We start from the raw sequence: 19836 nt of genomic DNA, 5'->3' as shown, positions 1-19836 counted from the left end.
ATACTTTTATTGTTATTATTTACTGGACTGCGCATGGAAGTGTGCTAGTTAACAACTTGTTTAACCTGAAAAGCCCCATTTTCAGTGTTTTTCAATTGTTTCAGTCCTGGTTGACTCAATTTTTATATTTAAAAATGTAGCTTAATGGAACTATGTTTGAATTTGCCACTTGTTTAGTGATACGACAGTGTGTTTTGGCAGGCTGCTTTTTTATATATTACATGGTGAACTGGAGATTGCCTGGGAGTGTATGTTCCTGCTCATACACATACTTTGCCGATCTCTTCTGTTTTTGAAATGTTTTTATGTTTTTGGGAATAAGTAGCTGTAGAGTTGTATGGATTTGAGTGGATTATTTTGCATTTAAAAGCACTGAAACTCAGTGCCTCATTTTCTTTGCCTGCAGTTGGCAGAATTGGGCTAGATTACTTTCAAGCCTTTATGGAAGACTTCAATGATGACTGAGCTTTTATTTCAGCTGATGACTGGGACCTAATGGGGTGCCCTAAACTTCCTTTCAGGTTTAGGGAGGATAAGATTATAGGCTCATGAGTCAGTGTACTGACTGTAGTGTATATACCGTAAGACCTGATTTTCTTAGGCTTTGTGGCAGAGTATTGTTTTCCTTTTTTTCTCAAATCTTGGTGAGAAAGAACAATGGATGAAATATTGGAACATTGTTTATGATCGCAGTCAAACGAGTGATTGGAGTCATTTAGTGTGTAAAGGAATGTTCTTATTTATCCTCTAGCTGTTTTCACTGTGAAATTTTTATTTAAAAAAGGTGTATTCAGACCCTATGTATCTTGTGATTGTTTTAAATAACTTGGAGCTCCAGAGGTGTTTCACAGACATATAAGGAAAAGTGTGTTACCAAATGTAAAAGTATATCTTTAATGTATATAGAATTTCTTTTATGATTTCCTGAAAATAGATTCAAAATAGTATGTATCCCACTCAGTACTGTGCATCTTGATGGTTATACTTCATATTCTCATTTGAATATTGATTTTTTTTCCCCCAACTTTGCAGAGATGCTGATGCCACGAGAATTGATATTTATGCAGGTAAGACAGATACCAGTCTTCCTTCTCATGCCCAGTTCCCAGAAGAATTTACTGTTGTGCCTAAAAGTAAATGAGTGGGAGATAACTAGTTTCTGGAGTCTGGGTAGACAGCCTGATTACTCCAGGTTATTAGGCAAGACAGGTAGCCCTGATCAGGTATTTAATAGAAATCAAGAATATTGGTATTAAGGGAACTACTGCGAGGTGCCCAGATCTATCAGTCAGTTCACTTCAGTCGCTCAGTTGTGTATGACTCTTTGCAACCCCATGGACTGCAGCACGCCAGGCCTCCCTTTCCATCACCAACTTCCGGAGTTTACTCAAACTCATGTCCATTGAGTTGGTGATGATATCCAGCCATCTTATCCTTTGTTGCCCCCTTCTCCTCCTGCCTTCAGTCTTTCGCAGCATCAGGGTCTTTTCAAATGAGTCAGTTCTTCACATCAGGTGGCCAAAGTATTAGAGTTTCAGCTTTGTCATCAGTCCTTCCAATGAATATTCAGGACTGATTTCCTTTAGGATGGACTGGTTGGATCTCTTTGCAGTCAAAGGGAATCTCAAGAGTCTTCTCCAACAGTTCAGAAGCATCAGTTCTTCGGTGCTCAGCTTCCTTTATAATCCAGCTCTCACATCCATACATGATTACTGGAAAAACCATAGTTTTGACTAGATAGACCTTTGTTGGTAAAGTAATGTCTCTGCTTTATGCTGTCTAGGTTGGTCGTAACTTTTCTTCCAGGGAGCAAGCATCTTTTAATTTCATGACTGCAGTCACCCATCTGCAGTGATTTTGGAGCCCCCCAGAATAAAGTCTCTCACTGTTTCCATTGTTTCCCCATCTATTTGCCATGAAATGATGGGACTGGATGCCATCCATGATCTTAGTTTTCTGAATGTTGAGTTTTAAGCCAACTTTTTCACTCTCCTCTTTCACTTTCATCAAGAGGCTCTTTAGTTCTTTGCTTTCTGCCATAAGTGTGGTGTCATCTGCATATCTGACGTTATTGATATTTCTTTCAGCAATCTTGATTCCAGCTTGTGCTTCACCGAGTCCAGTGTTTCTCATGATGTACCCTGCATATAAGTTAAATAAGCAGGGTGACAGTATACAGCCTTGATGTACTCCTTTTCCAATTTGGAACCAGTCTGTTGTTCCATGTCCAGTTCTAACTATTATTTCTTGACCTGCATACAGATTTCTCAGGAGGCAGGTCAGGTGGTCTGGTATTCCCATCTCTTTTAGAATTTTCCACAGTTTATTGTGATCCATATAATCAAAGACTTTGGCATAGTCAATAAAGCAGAAGTAGATGTTTTTCTGGAACTCTCTTGCTTTTTCTATGATCCAGTGGATATTGGCAATTTGATCTCTGGTTCCTCTGCCTTTTCTAAATCCAGCTTGAACATCTGGAAGTTCATGTTTCACGTACTGTTGAAGCCTGGCTTGGAGAGTTTTAAGCTTTACTTTGCTAGTGTGTGAGATGAGTACAGTTGTGAGGTAGTTTGAGCATTCTTTGGCATTGCCTTTCTTTGGGATTGGAATGAAAACTGACCTTTTCCAGTCCTGTGGCCGCTGCTGAGTTTTCCGGATTTACTGTCCTACTGAGTACAGCACTTTCACAGCATCATCTTTTAGGATTTGAAATAACTGGAATTCCATCACTTCCACTAGCTTTGTTCGTAGTGATGCTTCCTAAGGCCCACTTGACTTCACATTCTAGGATGTCTGGCTCTAGGTGAGTGATCACACCATTATGGTTATCTGGGTCTTGAAGATCTTTTTTGTATAGTTTTTCTGTGTATTCTTGCCACCTCTTCTTAATATCTTCTGCTTCTGTTAGGTCCATACCATTTCCGTCCTTTATTGTACCCATCTTTGCTTGAAATGTTCCCTTGGTATCTCTAATTTTCTTGAAGAGATCTCTAGTCTTTCCCATTCTACTGTTCTCTATTTCTTTGCATAGATCACTAGGAGGGCTTTCTTATCTCTCCTTGCTATTCTTTGGAACTCTGCTTTCAAATGGGTAGATCTTCCCTTTTCTACTTTGCTTTTTGCTTCTCTTCTTTTCATAGCTATTTGTAAGGCCTCCTTAGACAACCATTTTGCCTTTTTGCATTTCTGTTTCTTGGGGATGGTCTTGATCCCTGCCTTGTATACAGTGTCACGAACCTCTGTCCATAGTTCTTGAGGCTCTGTCTGTCAGATCTAATCCCTTGAGTCTATTTCTCACTGTATATTCGCAAGGGATTTGATTTAGGTCATACGTGAATGGATGCTTTGAACTGTGGTGTTGGAGAAGACTCTTGGGAGTCCCTTGGACTGCAAGGAGATCCAACCAGTCCATTCTGAAGGAGATCAGCCCTGGGATTTCTTTGGAAGGAATGATGCTGAAGCTGAAACTCCAGTACTTTGGCCACCTCATGCGAAGAGTTGACTCATTGGAAAAGACTCTGATGCTGGGAGGGATTGGGGGCAGGAGGAGAAGGGGACGACAGAGGATGAGATGGCTGGATGGCATCACTGACTCGATGGACGTGAGTCTGAGTGAACTCCGGGAGTTGGTGATGGACAGGGAGGCCTGGCGTGCTGCGATTCATGGGGTTGCAAAGAGTCAGACACAACTGAGCGACTGATCTGATCTGAGTGGTCTAGTGGTTTTCCCTACTTTCTTCAATTTAAGTCTGAATTTGGCAATAAGGAGTTCATGACCTGAACCATAGTCAGCTCCTCATCTTGTTTTTGCTGACTGTATAGAGCTTTTCCAGAGCTATGTATCTATTTAAAGAAAGCCACTGGGATATTAATTGGGTTGATGCGGAGTGAAATGACCAAGTACCACTGATTTTCTTGATTGGAGTTAGCAGGTGGCCAGGTTTGTGGGGTTCGTAGTTTCTGCAGCCAAAGAAAGATCTTGTTGAAGGCCATCTTATCCCTCTGTAATCTTGGTGAGGACAAATCCCAACTTGAAGAGCTGCTGGTGTCAGTTGTACAAAACAGTTGTGTAACTGGATTGGCACTGAGGTTTGCAGAGATGTTCTCAGGCAGAGGAGTCAGGTGGGAAATAGGGCTGCTTTGCTTAGAATTTTAAAATATTGACACCGTCTATTATTTTTGCCTGATTGGCTTTGCTCTTTGGCAGTAAAGTCCTTTCTTTGTTATGGAGTGTGTATAGCAGTGACAGAAATCTTAGTCATTGTCGTTGCCCTACTGCTGCTGTTGCTGCTAGGTCGCTTCAGTCGTGTCCTACTCTGTGCGACCCCATAGACGACAGCCCACCAGGCTCCCCCGTCCCTGGGATTCTCCAGGCAAGAACACTGGAGTGGGTTGCTATTTCCTTCTCCAATGCGTGAAAGTGAAAAGTGAAAGTGAAGTCGCTGAGTCGTGTCTGACTAGTAGCAACCCCGTGGACTGCAGCCTACCAGGCTCCTCCATCCGTGAGATTTTCTAGGCAAGAGTACTGGAGTGGCGTGCCCTTGCCTTCTTCGTTGCCCTACCCACCTTTTAATAAACAGCTTGCTTTCTGCCTGTTCAGTGTTTGTACCGGCACGTTTTTTGTCATTTGAGTGCTAAAAATTTGGAAGTGGAAAAGAGGAAGATGGCTTTTAAATCCAGTTTGGCTGGCATTGCCTCACTTTTGAAAAACTTGAGTTTTTATGGGAATATATGGTTATCATATAACCCCCCTTTCTCTTTACAGACCCATTTTGATCAATGGAAATAAGCCCTCAATAGAAAGTAATTCTTAGAACTTCCAGTGTCATATAATTGTAAAGAATATTCCCAGATACGATTTCCTTCTGCCTGATACACTTTGGAGCAAAGAAAATACTCAAAACAGTTAAAAATCAGCTATCCTGCTTAAGTTCTAAAAACCTCTGTTCAAAAGGCTCTGCCAAGTGGTGAAAATAAGACTTCTTTTATTTTTAGAAGAGAATAACAGGAGAATGGGTCATAACATAAGAAAGTTAGAAGATGGTTTTTAATAACCCTTAGGCCAGGTGGAACTTTCTTGCTTTTTCCATGATCCAGCGGATGTTCGCAATTTGATCTCTGGTTCCTCTGCCTTTTCTAAAACTAGCTTGAACATCAGGAAGTTCATGGTTCACATATTGCTGAAGCCTGGCTTGGAGAATCTTGAGCATTACTTTACTAGCATGTGAGATGAGTGCAATTGTGTGGTAGTTTGAGCATTCTTTGGCATTGCCCTCCTTTGGGATTGGAATGAAAACTGACCTTTTCCAGTCCTGTGGCCATTGCTGAGTTTTCCAAATTTGCTGGCATATTGAGTGCAGCACTTTCACAGCATCATCTTTCAGGATTTGGAATAGCTCAACTGGAATTCCAACACCTCCACTAGCATTGTTCGTAGTGATGCTTTCTAAGGCCCACTTGACTTCACATTCCAGGATGTCTGGCTCTAGATGAGTGATCACACCATCATGATTATCTGGGTTGTGAAGATCTTTTTTGTACAGTTCTTCTGTGTATTCTTGCCACCTCTTCTTAATATCTTCTGCTTCTGTTAGGTCCATACATTTCTGTCCTTTATCGAGCCCATCTTTGCATGAAATGTTCCCTTGGTATCTCTAATTTTCTTGAAGAGATCCCTAGTCTTTCCCATTCTGTTGTTTTTCTCTATTTCTTTGCATTGATCACTGAGGAAGGCTTTCTTATCTCTTCTTGCTGATCTTTGGAACTCTGCATTCAGATGCTTATATCTTCCCTTTTCTCCTTTGCTTTTCGCTTCTCTTCTTTTCACAGCTATTTGTAAGGCCTCCCCAGAGAGCCATTTTGCTTTTTTGCATTTCTTTTCCATGGGGATGGTCTTGATCCCTGTCTCCTGTACAATGTCACGAACCTCATTCCATAGTTCATCATGCACTCTATCAGATCTAGGCCCTTAAATCTATTTCTCACTTCCACTGTATAATCATAAGGGATTTGATTTAGGTCATACCTGAATGGTCTAGTTGAGAAATCTGTATGCAGGTCAGGAAGCAACAGTTAGAACTGGACATGGGACAAAGACTGGTTCCAAATAGGAAAAGGAGTACGTCAAGGCTGTATATTGTCACCCTGTTTATTTAACTTATATGCAGAGTACATCATAAGAAACGCTGGACTGGAAGAAGCACAAGCTGTAATCAAGATTGCCGGGAGAAATATCAATAACCTCAGATATGCAGAGGACACCACCCTTATAGCAGAAAGTGAAGAGGAACTCAAAAGCCTCTTGATGAAAGTGAAAGTGGAGAGTGAAAAAGTTGGTTTATAGCTCAACATTCAGAAAAGAAAGATCATGGCATCCGGTCCCATCACTTCATGGGAAATAGATGGGGAAACAGTGTCAGACTTTATTTTTGGGGGCTCCAAAAATCACTGCAGATGGTGACTGCAGCCACGAAATTAAAAGACGTTTACTCCTTGGAAGGAAAGTTATGACCAACCTAGATAGCATATTCAAAAGCAGAGACATTACTTTGCCAACAAAGGTCCGTCTAGTCAAGGCTATGGTTTTTCCTGTGGTCATGTATGGATGTGAGAGTTGGACTGTGAAGAAGGCTGAGCGCCGAAGAATTGATGCTTTTGAACTGTGGTGTTGGAGAAGACTCCTGGGAGTCCCTTGGACTGTAAGGAGATCCAACCAGTCCATTCTGAAGGAGATCAGCCCTGGGATTTCTTTGGAGGGAATGATGCTGAAGCTGAAACTCCAGTACTTTGGCCACCTCCTGCGAAGAGTTGACTCACTGGAAAAGACTCTGATGCTGGGAGGGATTGGGGGCAGGAGGAGAAGGGGATGACAGAGGATGAGATGGCTGGATGGCATCACCGACTCAATGGACATGAGTCTGAGTGAACTCCGGGAGTTGGTGATGGACAGGGAGGCCTGGCGTGCTGCTATTCACGGGGTCGCAAAGAGTCGAACATGACTGAGTAACTGAACTGAACTGGAGGCTGGGTGGAGGTATCATTCGTGCACCACAGTAGGTCTCCCACCCCAGAGTGCTTCAGTGAGGAGCAAGAACTACCACCTCTGGAAGAAGTCGAAGCTGTTTACATCATCGCACAGATGGCAAAGCAGAGAATATGTCTCCACTGCAAGTGATGTGGAAGGGGAAAAAATCATCCTGTTTTGGAAGAAGCTTTTTTTTTTTTTTTGGCTGTGTAGCTTATGGGATTTTAGTTCCCTGACCAGGGATTGAACCTAGGGTCACAGCGTGAGAGCCAGGAATCCTAGCCACTGGACAGCCAGGGAATTCATGGGAAAAACTTTTTTTTTTTTTTTTGTGGTGTCACAATTTTATTTTATTATTATTATTTTTTTTTTTTTTTTGCCATTCTCCCAAATCTTCCCACCCTCTCCCTCGGAAAAACTTTTAAAAGAGATCATCTCTGCTCCTGTTTACCACCTTTGACCTTTCATTTCAGTCTTTCAGTCGTTTACCACCTTTGGTGGGTGGATTTCAGCAAAGACGCAGTGCTTTCACTTGGAATGCAACAGAGCAGTTGGATTTCAATTTAAATGCAAATGGCCCAGTGTACTTTTATTGTGTGCTCAGTGTTACCTGTTGTGCTTTGGGAGGACTTTGGGAGGAGTCCAGAGAGTATGAGGTGGGGCCTTTGCTAAATTGCCATTAGAGAATTTAGTTGTTTATCGATGGCAGGACTCCACAGTTGATTAGGGAAGAATAACTTGATCTAGAGGGAACTGTCAAGGTAGTTACGGATTAAATGGCATGATAGAAGCACTAAGCACTCTACCGTTTTGGGAAAAGACTTCATTTACTCCGAGTGCCTTGAGACTGGGAATCTTGACTGAGGTGCCCCAGCTTCACACTCTTCTACTTCAGTGTTACATTAGCACATTCAATAGAAATAAAAGCTACCTCATTTTACAAGTAGGATAATAGAATTTGTTGTTGTTCAGTTGCTCAGTTGTGTCCGACTCTTTGTGACCCCCTGGACTGCAGCACTGCAGGCCTCCCTGTCCATCACCAACTCCTGGAGCTTGCTCACACTCATGTGCATCGAGTTGCTGATGCCATCCCATCATCTCATCCTCTGTTTTCCCTTCTCCTCTTGCCTTCAGTCTTCGTTAGCATCAGGGTCTTTTCTAAGGAGTCAGTTCTTCGCATCAAGTGACCAAAGTATTGAAGCTTCAGTTTCAGCATCCAGTCCTTCCAATGAATGTTCAGGACTGATTTCCTGTAGGATTGACTGGTTTAATCTTGCAGTACAGGGGACTCGCAAGAATCTTCTCCAACACGACAGTTCAAAAGCATCAGTTGTTTGGCGTTCAGCCTTGTTTATGGTCCAACTCTCACATCCATACATTGACTTCTGAAAAAACCATAGCTTTCACTCTACGGACCTATGTCGCTAAAGTAACGTCTCTGCCTTTTAATATGCTTTCTAGGTTTGTCATAGTTTTACAAAGAGCAAGCGTCTTTTAATTTCATGGCTGTAGTCACCATCTGCAGTGATTTTTGGAGCCCAAGGAAATAACGTCTGTCAGTGTTTCCATTGTTTCCCCATCTATTTGCCATGAAGTGATAGGACCGCATGCCTTGATCTTCATTTTTTTTTTAATGCTGAGTTTTAAGCCAGCTTTTTCACTCTGCTCTTTCACGTTCATCAAGAGGCTCTTTAGTTCATAAAGGACAAACTGTATGGAGGATAATAGAATTAATAATATAATATGAAGTTTTTGTTGTTAATCTATCAGGGAACGTATTTTCCTGTCTCCCTTTCTAAAAGTAGCTTGATCCTGAACTTAGAAATCTTCCCAAACATCAAATGTAGTTTGAATTTGCCACAAATTCACATTACAGCTTAAAGAAGGGTGAGAAAGAAACCAGACTCCAGTACCCAACGTGTTCCTGTTAGATGGGGCCAGACTAGAACATGCCTGTCAGACTGTTTTTATTGACTTTCTGGACTTCCTTCGATAGGGACTGCTGTGCTTCAAAGAAAGATTCCTCTTGTGATGCCAGGTCAGTGGTTAGTAAATGGAAACTTAGAGCAAATGCAGCTGAAATGAATACTGTTCAAACAGATTGCAGAGTACGATGAATAACTTGACGGTCGTTCTGTTACAGCCTCTGCTGAGGACAGCGTTATCTTGTTACCTCTGATGGTTCACTTAAAGCTCCATTTTATGTCTCCTCCAGCTTCTTTTTCCTGTTCTTCCCAGTGGGAGCTGGATGGAGGAATGTTGCAGTAATTGGGAGAAGCCAGACTTGGTCATCTAGGGGTAGCTTAGATGGGCCGCCTCCCACACGGTTCTGTGATGTCCTAAGCTGCCACCAGCGTCTGAGGCCAACTGCACAGAAGGCAGTTTGGCTCTGTCCTCCTCTAGGATGTATGCTGAGAGGGGGCGCAGACAATCCCCAGCTGCCCAGAGCCCCTCCTCTGTCCAGAACTCCCACCAGCTTCATAGAATCCTTTCCTCGAGGCTTCGGATGTCATTCAGTTGGTTGATTAAAGTGAGTAGAAGGTGTGAGGAATGCATGTCCTAACTGCTGGAACGTCTGGGGGTTTTGTTGCAGGCAGGGGAGCCTCTAGTTCTTGCTAACTCTAGCTCTGCTTTACAAAGAGTGGTCCAGTAGTGGACAGTATTGGCATCACCTGGGAACAGTTTAGAAATGCAGATGGAGACCTCAGATCCTCCAGGGTGGAGCCCAGAATCTGTTGTAACAAGCTCTTCAGGTGATTCTTAAACGCACACTGCTTTTGCTCGAGCTGACGCTCTTCTCTGTCTTCTGCTTAAACCCTCCTTAACCATATGCTTGCAGGGGATAGTGTCCACTGGACTGGAAGCTCCCTGAAGGCAGTGGTCATAGTGGCATTGTTCTTGGCTATTATCTTCATTACAGGGCCGGGCACATCAAATAAATGTGTGATTGTGAAGCATTGTGAAGATGCCATACTGCCTGGTTTGGTTTTGTTTTGTTTACGAAGTTGAAGGAGTTACTGCCATGTCAGCTAGTCTGTCTTGGCTGCACATGACCATGGACCTGAACACTGCTAGACGCTTTCAGGCTGTGTGTCATTTATATGGCCAGGAGGACCCTCCATAGGTGTGTCTCTTAAACGGTATGAAAAAGATTTAAAATGAAGTCCTTGAGCAAGAAAGGGATCTCAGAGCCAGCGTTAAGAGATGACTGTGTGTTAAAACAGCCTGTGAGTCCTATTCTACCAAACGCAAGGGCCTGGAAGCAACTTCCTAGGTAGTGTTCAAGAAATACCAGTAATCCTTGGAGATTTTTCAGATGCACTTGGCTTGAACCACTTTCTAGCTCCCAAAGCAGAGTCTTCATGTGCATCTTAGGCTAAATCATCAAGCAAATGGCTCTTGGCTACATTTAGAACACTTCCTGTACCATGCTCTGTCCCTGACCCAGTTGAGTCTCCATCTGACACTTTGCTTCCTCCAGAAGAAAACTGAAGATTTTTGTCCCTTTTCTGCACTTGGTTCTGCTCACTAGATCTCATTTGGATTCTCCAGACTGATAAAAGGCTCTGCCACAAGGAGAAATTTTCTTATCTACAAGTCGGGCTTCCAGGAAGGTCCTTATGCTTGAACTATCAAGAAGCATTTGTTAATGTTTCAGTAAAGTTCAGCCATGAAATTAAAAGACGCTTGCTCCTTGGAAGAAAAGCTATGACCAACCTAGATAGCATATTAAAAAGCAGAGACATTACTTTGCCATCAAAGTCAAATTTAGTCTAGTCAGAGCTATGGTTTTTCCAGTAGTCATGTATGGATGTGAGAGCTGGACTATAAAGAAAGCTAAGTGCCAAAGAACTGATGCTTTTGAATTGCAGTGTTGGAGAAGACTCTTGAGACTCCCTTGGGCTGCAAGGAGATCAAACCAGTCAATCCTAAAGAAATCAGTCCTAAATATTCATTGGAAGGACTGATCCTGAAGCTGAAGCTCCAATACTTTGGCCACCTGAAATGAAGAACTGACTCATTTGAAAAGACCCTGATGCTGGGAAAGAGTGAAGGTGGGAGGAGAAGGGGACGACAGAGGATGAGATGGTTGGATGGCATCACCGACTTGATAGGCATGAGTTTGAGTAAGCTCCGGGAGTCGGTGATGGACAGGGAAGCCTGGCGTGCTGCAGTCCATGGGGTCACAAAGAGTTGGACACGACTGAGCGACTGAAGTGAACTGAAAGTTCAGCTTCCTGAACAGCAAGTGATACTTGAAAATTTCTGTGGCTTATTGTACTTTTGAAATAGCATTTTAAATTACATTAACCCATTTAAGAGGCAATTATAATTTACTTGAATCTTCAGCCGGAGGGGAGGACAGAGCATTTTAGACTGAGATTCCCTTGCTTAGGTAGTTGTATAAAGTTGACAAACTGTAGCTTGGTGGAGATAGAAATGTCCTCAGTTAGGAACTAGACTCCAAAGCCAGTTTGGACTTACCTCTGTAGCACTGTAAACTGGCCTTCCTCCTTTTAGTGTACATGGTCTCCTGATTCCAAGACCTGCGCTGTTCCTCCTTTGCCCATGTCAGCCTCGTGACTGGCGTCGAAGGGCACCTTGGAAACTGGTTTAGCAGCCCTTTCCCTATTTGGGAGACTCTTATATGGGTTCATGGTGTACTTGGACCAGACTACTCTGAGTGACCACTTGTTGCTGCAGCAACGGCCGCTGCAGGGGGCTTCTTTTTTCCCTTGGAATGGTGGCCTTACTCCGTGGGGTTCCTTCCCATCAGCCAGGATGCCTGGCCACAGCTGCACCGTATTTTACTGTCCAGTGACTGCCCCTCCTCCCAGGCCCTTCGAGCAGGTGCAGGGGGAAACCAGGCGGCTCTCACTGCGCTCCGTTCGGTCTCGCTCCTGGGGTGGGGGGTCTTGGGTTGAATGAGGCTCAGACCTTTGAGTTTTGAGAGCCTGGGAAAGAAAAGGCTTTTTGGGCCCAGCTCCACAGGGATCCGCCTTCCAATCATACCCAAGTCACTGCCCTCTGGTGGGTAACCGCCTAGTAATGGCAGCTCCTCCTTTTACAGAAAGGCGAGAGGACCTTCGAGGAGGATTTATGCTTTGTTTTTTGGATGATGGAGCGGGAATGGATCCAAGTAAGTGATGGGCTGATTGCTTCTTTTGGGGAGGATGTAACTAAGCATTTTTATAAAATGCTTATTGTGTTAATTTGTTTTTCTGTTGCCTCACTCTTGTGACTAGAAGGGTGAGGGCAGTCTCTTGCAACATCTCAGGCTTAATTCCACTCACAGATTTGCCAGGTCTTGTCCTAATGTGGGAGATAGGATCTGAATGGCAGCCTTAAGTCCGTCAGGCTACCTGTCTGTTGACATTGGCTTGCATAATATCCTGGAGCTGGAACTGTGGTGGCCTGCCCCAGCCTAGTTAGTGCGTTCTGGTAATGGAACTAGGACCTCGTGATGGTGGTGCTGACAGGCCAATCGGAGGTTTCCTCCATTTGCCTCCCAGTTGTGAATTTCCTGGCAGAGGTTTTCAGTAGACAGACAGCCCCGCTTGGATTTATTTTTGAGAGCCTGGGAAAGAAAAGCACACTTTGCCCTTTTTCTCTCGCCTGCCTCTTCAGGTGATGCTGCCAGCGTGATCCAGTTCGGGAAGTCGGCCAAGCGAACGCCTGAGTCCACCCAGATCGGGCAGTACGGGAACGGGTTAAAGTCGTAAGTATACCACAAGCCCGTCACAGGACTCAACAAAATCAAGCGTTGCTCTCCCTGTCACTTCATCACCTTAATCCTGGAACAGGAGGACAGTCAGGAAGGGGTGGTGGTTAGGGACTTAGCAACTGATGGCCAGAAACGTGAACTAAACCAACTTTCAGTCTGGTTTATGCCACAGATGAAAGAGTGTGAATTTCCAGAACCGTTGAGGAGGAGAATCTGTAGGCTTCTCTGAGCACTGTGTTCTGGAAGGGTGCCTCCCCTCTGGTTGGAAATTCTCATTTGTACCTGTGATTGAGGATGCTCGTGGTCGTTTTGTGTGCTGGGGATGCATCTGAGGTGGTGAGGGTCTCCCGGTGCAGCATTGTTCCCAGAGCAGCTGGCATGCTTTGTGCTAGGCACTGGGGATCCAGGGTGAGAGACCCAAAGCCTCCCCCACATGGAGGGCCTGGTTGCTGCTCACATGTCCTGCCAGGCCCTGTAGCAGGGACTTACCTTATGTCTTCATATCCCTTGGGACTACTTTCTGAGTCCCTTGGTTCCCACTTGTTTGGTGTGTGGAATGTGTTGTTCTGGTTTTGAGCAAAGCCCCAAGAGAAGGGTTTCTATTTCTGAAATGCTCACTTCCAGCTGTACATACCTTTGGATGGACTAAGATTTATTGGGATTAGAGTTTGTACAGATGGAGTTCTGAGTCATGTTTCTGGTCTTGCTGTGGAAGTGTGTTGTGCTCTTTGAGGCGTGTTTGGCCGGGCGGCAGCATCGGCTGTGCGTCTATGCAGCAGGCTTGGGCTTGTGCGGGAGAGAGACGATGCCTCCCACGACTACACAGACCTAATGCCTGGACTTCCCACTCGTCTCTCAGTGTCAGGCACTTAGCACGTGCTGGACACTGTGCTGAAAAACTTCACCTGGGTGATGTAGTTTAATCCTCACCCAAGCCCTGTGAGGTGCAGGGCTTCAGATGCAAGAAGCAAGGTTTATCTGGGTGGAGTGACTTGCCCAGAGGTGTGAAAATGCCCAGGGGCTGAGGTGTGCACCACGTCTTTCTGATGGCAAGGCCGGAGCTGCTGTCTGCCTCACTTCAGTCAGATGAACCAGGGTTCGGATGTGATATCAGTCACTTACCCTCTGAGGCTCGGCTTCCTCCTTTGTAACGTGGGGTGTAACGCATGTGAGTGGGTTAAGAACTACGTGCTCTCGCTCAGGGCCGTGAGTGCCCTAGCCTGGTTTCTCACTTCTGATTTTCTCTCTCCTTCTTTAATCTTTCCATGCTAAATTTTTGGCCTGCTTTGGTGGACCTGGGGTAGGGTCTGGGAACCTTTCTTTTGCCCCTGACGTGTTCCCTAGGTGATTCTGGTGTGGTCATCTAAGTCTCCAGCCACTGATGTGTCAGATGTAAGAAGCCTGGACTTCCCTCCGGGATGGTAGGCAGCCTCCTCCCATGTGGTTTCATCAGCTCTATGGCTGCAGACAAGCCCTTTCACCTCTCTGAATGTCTGCTTCCTGCTGTAAAATATGGGTTTCTAATCCCTGACATTCTTCCTTACTGAGCAAGTTTCGGGAGCAGATGAAATGTGAGTCTGAAAGTGCTTAGAAGACCGGGAAGGAAAACACACAGAAGTTGGGAGTGTTGTCATCAGCGTATTTTAGTAGAATGCCTTTTGGGGAGGAGCCATTGAGATGGGGCCATCTAGTGTTCAGACTGAATTCATTTTGAGATGAATTTAGAAATTAAGAGTTTCAGGAGGAAGTGATTTGTGGTGAGAAGAGGGCTAAGAAGCAGAGAAGTCAGCAGAGAAGTGGCATTTTTGAGTGGTTGCTATTTATTTCCCCTCCAAGGTCAGGATCAAAGACAGAGGGAAGAGGCACAAAAGGGAGGTTTTGCCAAATTAGGGCATGAGCAGGCTTTGACAGAAGGCAAGCTGGCTCGCCGCATTTTGCCTCTGGTAGGCTTCAGGGAGGAGAAGGCGATGGCACCCCACTCCAGCACTCTTGCCTGGAAAATCCCATGGATGGAGGAGCCTGGTAGGCTGCAGTCCATGAGGTCGCTAAGAGTCGGACTCGACTGAGTGACTTCACTTTCACTTTTCACTTTCCTGCATTGGAGAAGGAAATGGTAACCTGCTCCAGGGTTCTTGCCTGGAGAATCCCAGGGACGGGGGAGCCTGGTAGGAGGCCGTCTATGGGGTCGCACAGAGTCGGACACGACTGAAGTGATGCAGCCGCAGCAGCAGCAGGCTTCAGGAGGAGGACCATGGGATTGTGTGGGGGAGGGAGCATTGCCAGCGCCTCGAAAAACGGAGAACGAGAGACATAACTTGGCAGCCCCCAGGGTGTCTCTGGATAGTGTCCTGGAGTTTTCCCGAATGTTTGGGGAAGTGGGTCATGGCATTCACTCGTGTGCTTGGCATGCCGGCCCGGCTTGTGTTTGTACACAGAAGAGAGTAATAAGGTTTCGCACCACCATCACCGCCCTGGGGTCTTAGAGGACTAATGAGGTAACAGAAGCTGCTCAGGAGACGGGAACCGCGTGGCCATTGTTCGGTGGGCACCCCTCCGCCAGGGTTTCACGCTTTTACCCTGTTTCATATTGTTGGGAAAGGTGTGTCCTTGTCTGCTCCTCAGAAGGATTAACTCGGCCAAGTTGAGGAAGGGGCAGTTGATTCCATTCAGGCTTCTGCCTTCTGGAAGTCAGCCTCGAGGCATATTTCTCAGAAATCACTCGGGTCCTACAGCAGGAACCAGTGGCTTAATGAGTAGACATAACAATACAATTCAAGACCCAGGATGGCTGTGGTTATAGGCCGTGAGCCAGTAGTAGAACGCCTTGAAACTCTTCAGCAGTGATGCTTTGCCTGGTTAGCCCTGTATTTGGCTGAGCCTCGAGGTCACCCTGGTTTTTGGAGGACTTGTGAGCACAGGTATTGTGGGCTGTTCCCTTTTCCTGACAGTGCTGTCCTTCAACGAGTGGATGGGGTGGGTTAGTGTCAGCGGAGCAAGGACAGGGTGAGAGCTGGATATGCTCAGTGTGGAAGTCGACGTGTTGAAGGTGTTACTGGAGTGAAGCCTGTGTGACTGGGAGGTGCCCAGAGCACGGAAGTGACAGGCTGGGGCTGGTGCTCGGTGGTGAGAGAGGAGAGAGCCTAGTGTGGTGGGGCCTTGTGGAGAAGGTGGTAAGGAGAGCTGGGCCCGTGAAGGGCAGGAGGAGGAGTGTCACAGGGGAGGAAGGGGTTCAAGGGCTGTGGCGTTCAGCAGGGGGTCCTGGGCCCCAGGGACGCCTTCAGGAGAATCCTCCAAAGGCAGTTTCATCACACCCAGAGCAGGGATTTGCCCTTTTTTCAGTCGAGCTTTTGATTCCCTGGGAGAGTAATCCTTGTCTGCTTCCCTTTCAGGGGCTCGATGCGCATCGGGAAGGATTTTATCCTCTTCACCAAGAAGGAAGACACCATGACCTGCCTCTTCCTGTCACGCACCTTTCATGAGGAGGAAGGCATTGATGAGGTGGGTCCCCTCCTCACGTTCCCAGTCACCATCCCATGTCTCCCGGTTCTGTCCAGACTCTTCTCGCAGGTCACTTGTATGCTGAGCTTGTTGGGGTTTCAGAATTGCAGCCACATCCCTGGTTAGGGGATTAGCCAATTGGTTGTATGAATTAGTTAAGGGGTTAAGGCAGGTATCATTTCACAGCTTCAGAGAACAGTTGTTCTAAGAATGGGGCTGCACATGGCAGGAGCCAAGACGTGCATTTGTATCTCTCCTAGATCTGCAGCTTGAGTTTGGTCCTGGGGTGTGGGGCGGGGCTAGGGGTGTCCCTCCGGAGAGCTGTTTTATCAGGGGGAGTGTTTGGGGCCTCCCCCACTACGGGTGGAGACCACAGCTGGTGATAATAATAGGAAGAGCGCTGTCTTTCCGGTGTGATGGTGATTCAGTGCCATGTGCCCTGAGTGCATTTTCTGTTCACCGTCGGTATCAGAGAGGCAGTCTGATTACCCGCAGGGGCCTGGGTGGGTAGTGAAGCAGGTAAACACATGGGAAATCAGTGTAAGTTCTTCGGTAAGTGGCAACTGTCACTCGGCCCCAGCTGATTATTGTTACACTAGAAGGAAGGCCTAATGACTCTAGAATATTCTGATTTTGAAACCTTTTGGTAATTAAAAACATAAGTCACCCAGCTGATTCTGGGCCTGGTGGCTCAGATATCTGCAGAGCTGGTCTGGTGAGGTCCATGCCCGCTCACTGGAGGATCATGGAAGGCCTTGGCCTGCCCAGCCTCAGGCTGGACTACCTCCTTTGCTGTGAGAAATGGAGGCAAGAGGTTGAGAAAGGAGGCCGAGCGGGTCGGCAGAGAACATGTCTGTCGTGTAAGCAGGCGGATTCGGTCAGAGTTTCAGTGGCTTTCATCTGTGTTGGCTGGCTGTGCTTAGACGGGCCCTGGCCTTGTTTAGATGTGAGGTTGCATCGCAGTAGATGAGCTCGTGCGCGTTTTCTTGGTGAGCCAGAGAGCGTTTGCCTTTTCAGTGAGTCAGGTGCCGCAGCAGGAGGGCATTCTTGGGAAGGAGGGGCCGGAGGGTGCAGCCCCTGCTGGGCTCTTCGGGTCTTTTCGTGAATGACTGAGGGGGGCAGGAGGAGGGGTGCATGTCAGCAGAAGTGGTCCAGGTCCTGAGAGTGGGTGGGGGCTTGGCAGATGGTAGAAGCCTCTGGAGAACAGGGAGGGCAAGTTGGACTTGACCCCCAGGCCTTGGGAAGTGTGTGAGACTTTATTAAAAGCAGCCACTAAAGGGAATCTAAGCAGGGGTGTGACAGTGTCAGATTCTCTTTGGAAAAATCAGTTTGGCTATTTGGTGGCTGGACTGGAAAGATCAGGGCACTGGTGTTTAGAGGCCGTGGCTGTTTGTAGCCTGGCGGGACTCCAGCAGGAAGTTGGATAAATATGAGTGGTCGTCATCTCGTGGGGCCTCAAATTTGGTGGTCAGTCAATTGGACAGGGGAAGGGGAAGGAGGAGGGTTCATGGACGGCTGAGGTCCTAGTGTGCAGGGGAAGCCAAGAGAGTGGCGACACCGAAAGAAAAGGAGCTGTGTTCCCACGGCAGGCGATGCCAAAAGCGGTGAAGTGCCCACAGGTTACAGCGATGCGGTTGTCACCTGGGGTGCTGAGAAGGATGAGAGGTGTGGCGAGAGGCGCAGACCATAGAACACAAATGGGGCTCAGTACCCCTGGCCGGAAAGCTAGGGTGAAATTTTTTCCTTACTTGGTGCTAGAAGGTCACTGTTTTGGATCCTGCTCTAGTGTGAACTCAGCCAAGATTTTAAAATAAGATCATTTTCAGCTGGGTAGGAATGTGTCCAAACCAGCCCCAGGGTTGGTTCTTAGAAACCAGTGAAGTGCCTCAGAACTCTTAACAGTTTATCACCACAGAGCTTGTTAAGTCACAGAGTCCCCTTCTGCACAGGGTGGGCATCAGTTTCGACCCTGCTGGGGTGCAGAGCTTGTTCCCTCGGGAGAGGGAATCCCAGGCCACAGGGCTCCCTGGGAGCTGCGGGAGGTTCAGCTGATGCCTCTGGAGAAGTGGCATTTGCTGTAGGGTTTTTGAAGAATGAGTAGGACTTTTTCCCCCTAGCTTTACTGAGGTATAATTGACAAGAGTAGGATTTTTTTAGAAGATTACTTAGATGTAAGATTAAATCTCATACATATGACAGGGCATATTAAAACTGGGTGTATGTAACTGAATCGCTTTGCTATAGAGCAGCAGTTAACACTGTAGATCATAAAGCAGGTACTCACATAGCCACCGTCATAGACTGAGGCTGGGGGTCCCTCTGTGCCCCTCACCCCCCATATCCTCACTTCACCTCCGAAGAAGCTGCTTTGGGGATGATCGTTTCCTTGTTTTATAGTTCTGTCCCCTGTGTATGCATTCGTGAACAGTAGTTTAGTTTCCTAGTTATGAATTTTATATAAATGGACCCGTACTGTAGGGTTGTTTTTAACTTAACAGCAGGATAACTGCTTTACATCGTTTTGTGGTTTTCTGTCATACATCAACAAGGGGACCCACGCCCCTCCTTGCGGAGCTCCCCCCTCGGCTTTGTTGTTGATTCTGTACGCTGCCACTTTCACGTCGCTGTCTGTGAGCTCCGTCTCTGCTGACGCAGTAGCTGTAGGTGGTTCATTTTCATCACTGCCCAGAATTCCGTGCTATGAATACGCTGTAGTTTAGCTTATCTGTTCCGTAGTTATTGCTGTTTTTCTTACACATGTGTCGGTAAGTACATACAGGAATCTCTCCTAGGGTAGATAACTGGGGTAGAATTGCTGAGTTGTAAGTTATGTCTGTGTGTACCTTCGGATTCACTTCAGTTCAGTGGCTCAACTGTGTCCGACTCTCTGCGGCCCGATGGACTGCCACACGCCAGGCCTCCCTGTCCATCACCAACTCCCGGAGTTTACTCAAACCATGTCCATTGAGTCGGTGATGCCATTCAGCCATCTCATCCTCTATCATCCCCTTCTCTTCCTGCCTTCAATCTTTCCCAGCATTGGGGTCTTTTCAAATGAGTCAGTTCTTCGCATCAAGTGGCCAAAGTATTGGAGTTTCACCAGATAGTTGGAAATATATTTTGCTTAGGGGAAAAAGTCGAATTATTACTAAAATGGGGGGGTGACCAAGGACATCCCAAGCAGGGACCTGCTCATGCAGAGACCGCCTGGCCATCAACCAGCATATGTACCCAGAGGACCTAGCACCTGAGGCTGAGCCTTGGGAAGGGGCCAAAGCTAGAGCCTCTGCCACCTGGCTGGAGACTCTGGGCCAGTGTGGAGCCACTGTGGGGAAGGACAAGATGGATGCATATTTGGGGGGAAGGCTGTTCTGGGGCTTCCTTCAAAGCATCTGCTGTGCTCACTCCAAAGGTGATAGTCCCGTTGCCCACTTGGAATGCTCGGACCCGGGAACCTGTCACAGACAACGTGGAGAAGTTTGCCATCGAGACAGAACTCATCTACAAATACTCTCCCTTCCGCAATGAAGAGGAGGTGATGACTCAGTTCATGAAGATTCTTGGGGACAGCGGTAAGGAAGCTCTGCAC

The 19836-nt window shown here is 46.5% G+C and overlaps 1 protein-coding gene across 38 annotated transcripts in view; it reads left to right on the top strand.

Annotated features, from left to right (window-relative positions):
- MORC2 (MORC family CW-type zinc finger 2) overlaps positions 1-19836 on the top strand; it is a 42861-nt gene that overhangs the window by 9109 nt on the left and 13916 nt on the right. For 37 of the 38 annotated variants that reach the window (XM_086348792.1, XM_086348790.1, XM_086348783.1 and 34 more), the window contains 5 exons: positions 1033-1067; positions 12096-12164; positions 12653-12743; positions 16139-16247; positions 19660-19819. In XM_086348792.1, coding sequence (XP_086204918.1) covers positions 1033-1067; positions 12096-12164; positions 12653-12743; positions 16139-16247; positions 19660-19819 — 464 coding nt within the window. Of the gene's footprint in view, positions 1-1032; positions 1068-9239; positions 9555-12095; positions 12165-12652; positions 12744-16138; positions 16248-19659; positions 19820-19836 lie in introns of all 38 variants that reach the window. The other variant, XM_086348806.1, reaches the window with a different exon arrangement.

Source organism: Bos grunniens, chromosome 17 (assembly GCF_055505025.1).
Source record: "Bos grunniens cultivar Pamir isolate PY7600 chromosome 17, Bosgru_T2T1.0, whole genome shotgun sequence".
Taxonomy (NCBI): domain Eukaryota; kingdom Metazoa; phylum Chordata; class Mammalia; order Artiodactyla; family Bovidae; genus Bos; species Bos grunniens.
Note: the sequence above shows the minus strand (reverse complement) of the source record. Positions and strands in the feature narration are given on the sequence as shown.